Source organism: Juglans regia, chromosome 4 (assembly GCF_001411555.2).
Source record: "Juglans regia cultivar Chandler chromosome 4, Walnut 2.0, whole genome shotgun sequence".
Lineage (NCBI taxonomy): Eukaryota > Viridiplantae > Streptophyta > Magnoliopsida > Fagales > Juglandaceae > Juglans > Juglans regia.
The window spans coordinates 19,433,921-19,435,094 of NC_049904.1; the positions used below are offsets into that span (position 1 = coordinate 19,433,921).

At 40.0% G+C, this 1,174-nt stretch overlaps 1 protein-coding gene across 1 annotated transcript; it reads left to right on the plus strand.

The window, feature by feature from the left end:
* Positions 1 to 211: 211 nt before the first annotated feature.
* On the plus strand, positions 212 to 661 carry LOC108988656. Its single transcript, XM_018961981.1, has one exon. The coding sequence runs from the start codon at positions 212 to 214 to the stop codon at positions 659 to 661; it is 450 nt and encodes a 149-aa protein (XP_018817526.1).
* The last annotated feature ends 513 nt before the right edge of the window (positions 662 to 1,174 follow it).

Consider the following 1,174-nt stretch of genomic DNA (forward strand, 5'->3'; position numbering starts at 1 on the left):
CTTATAATAACAGTTTTCAAGCAACTATTCAAATGGCCCCTTATGAAGCTCTTTATGGGAGGAAGTGCAGATCTCCCTTGTTTTGGGATGAAGTTGGCAAAGGGAATCTACTTCGATAAAAAATTGTTTAGGAAATGAGGAATCAAGTTCAAGTTATAAGAAATAAAATGGTAGCTGCACAGAGTCGTCAGAAAGATTATACTATTCGGACATGAGGAGAAGAGATCTATTATTTGAAGAAGGTGATTGGGTATACCTCAAAGTTTCTCCAATGAAAGGCGTTAAGTGTTTTGGTAAGAAAGAGAAACTTAGCTCGAGGTATGTTGGTCCTTTTGAAATTCTGGAGAAGGTTGGACCTATTGCTTACCATATTGCTTTGCCAGAATATTTTGGAGAGATTCATGATGTTTTCCACGTGTTGTCATTGAAGAAGAGCTTTGGACAGCAAGAGCCACGTTTTGTTGATCCAGGAAACATTCAACTCCAGTCTGATCTCACGTATGAAGTTGTGCCAACTCAGATCTTGGACAGAAAGGACCAACAATTGAGATCCAAGATGAGACCTTTAGTTATGGAATCTTGGGGAGATCCTTTGGCTCAAGATTATTCATGGGAGAGAGAGACAAACATGAGAAAGTTCTACCCTTACTTGTTTGGGTAGTTTAGAATGTTTGTTTTCCTTCTCAAGCTTGTTTTGACCTTTGTGTTGTATCTTGTTTTGGAATCAATGAAGGAACTTGCCAATTTCGAGGACGAAATTTCTTTTAAGGGGGGGAGGTTGTGAGGTCCATAAAATTCTTGTGTTTTTAATTCCTTTTATTTAGTTGTGTTATTTTAATTATGTTATATTATTTGTGTTATTTTATTTTTGGGCTTGTTTATTGTAGTGTTTTATTTGTGGGCTGTGTGTGTGCGTGTTTGCTTTTGGGCCGTGTGTTGTGTGAAGCCCGAAGCCCAACCAGTGTAGCATTAAGCCCAACCTTGTGGTTAAACCCAACCCGAGTATTTATGTTGAGCCGACCCATGCGTCTTGTGCCCAGCCCGTGTGGTCTCTCAACCCAGCCCCTCATTTTACTCAAATGACGCCGTTTTGGTCAAGGAAAAGCTAGGGTTTCATCACTTTCCCTTTGGCGCCGCACAACACTTCTTCTTCCTTCTTCTTCCTTCTTCTTCT

Bases quoted from the DNA above. Each gene is read 5' to 3' on its own strand.
- LOC108988656 (XM_018961981.1), top strand. From the start codon at position 212: ATGAGGAGAAGAGATCTATTATTTGAAGAAGGTGATTGGGTATACCTC.